The 1,109-nt window shown below is 40.1% G+C and overlaps 1 protein-coding gene across 1 annotated transcript in view; it reads left to right on the top strand.

Annotated features, from left to right (window-relative positions):
* Window positions 1–1,109, top strand: part of LOC111814760 (neuroblastoma breakpoint family member 10-like) — a 6,125-nt gene that overhangs the window by 2,847 nt on the left and 2,169 nt on the right. The window contains exon 2 of the mRNA XM_023708713.1: window positions 896–947. Within this exon, the coding sequence (XP_023564481.1) occupies window positions 896–947 (52 nt within the window). The remainder of the gene's footprint in view (window positions 1–895; window positions 948–1,109) is intronic.

The raw sequence follows: 1,109 nt of genomic DNA, 5'->3' as shown, positions 1-1,109 counted from the left end.
ATTAAATTCTCTTGAACCCTGAGGAAATATAATCAGTGGTCCCTTCCATTCTCTGGCTTCCAGTCTCATCATGAGACCTCCCCCTCTGGTGCATCCCACCACTATGATACCAGGAACTGGAACACAGAAACAAGAGGCAGCCTTGCCATGGATAGCAGGGGTTGCCTAGACTTTCAGTCTCCAAAACCGTGAGCTAAGTCCACGTCTTTATAAGTTACCATGGTTAACAAATTAATCATACTGCTTTTATCTTTGTGGAATCATAACTCCAATTATCTGCTGGACCTTTGTCCAATACCTATCCTTTCTGTCTTGAGAATTCTTCAAACTTTTCTTAAAATCCACAGATGATTAAATGGATGACATAAATGAAAATAAATCTGAATTCATGGAAGTTTTCAGTTTATTTGAGTGAGTTGATCATGTTTTGTGTATACTGCAGATACCTTGCCATAGACTAAGATCCCTCAACTATTTCTATTTTTGTCTTCTCAAGTGTGTTTCTTGTGAGAGTTCTGCTCTCTGTGTTCATTAGTTATGCCATCAGAGTCTGTTCCAGGTGTGTAGGTGTGATACGTGAGAGAGCATGACACAGTGTTATGGTTTAGTCTCTGGTTTAGTGAGCCTTATCCTGGGCTATCCCCTCTCTAAAGGCTTCTCAGTGTCCAGCTTTCTGTCCAAGTTCTGCACCCTTCTGCATGATATTTTGACTACAGGTGTATGATGGGTAAGAGTGAAGTGCTGGCTGCAATAGACTCTCACCTGGTTCATTCAGAGAAATGAAGTCCTCCTGCTCATACATATATCGATTCTGTGCATAGCGAGTCACTATATTTCTAATGGGTGATGTGCATGTACTCAGTTTTTGAGTGACTATTTCTGAATTATCTTACAGAAAACCCTGACAATGAAGACAGTGAAAAAGAACAGGCATCTCTGGTCCTCAGGTAATATTCAGTGAGGTTCTGCATTACAGTGAGTGTTGTATGTCCAGTATTGGTACTGATCAAAACAAAAGGTCAGAGGCATCCACAAATTTTATGTGCAAAGTTAAATAAAAGTGCTGGTGTGATTATATACTGTCAATTTGTGAAGAAGCAACTCTCTGT

Source organism: Octodon degus, unplaced genomic scaffold, assembly GCF_000260255.1.
Source record: "Octodon degus isolate 3935 unplaced genomic scaffold, OctDeg1.0 scaffold00486, whole genome shotgun sequence".
NCBI lineage: Eukaryota > Metazoa > Chordata > Mammalia > Rodentia > Octodontidae > Octodon > Octodon degus.
This window is presented reverse-complemented; position numbering and strand designations above follow the sequence as displayed.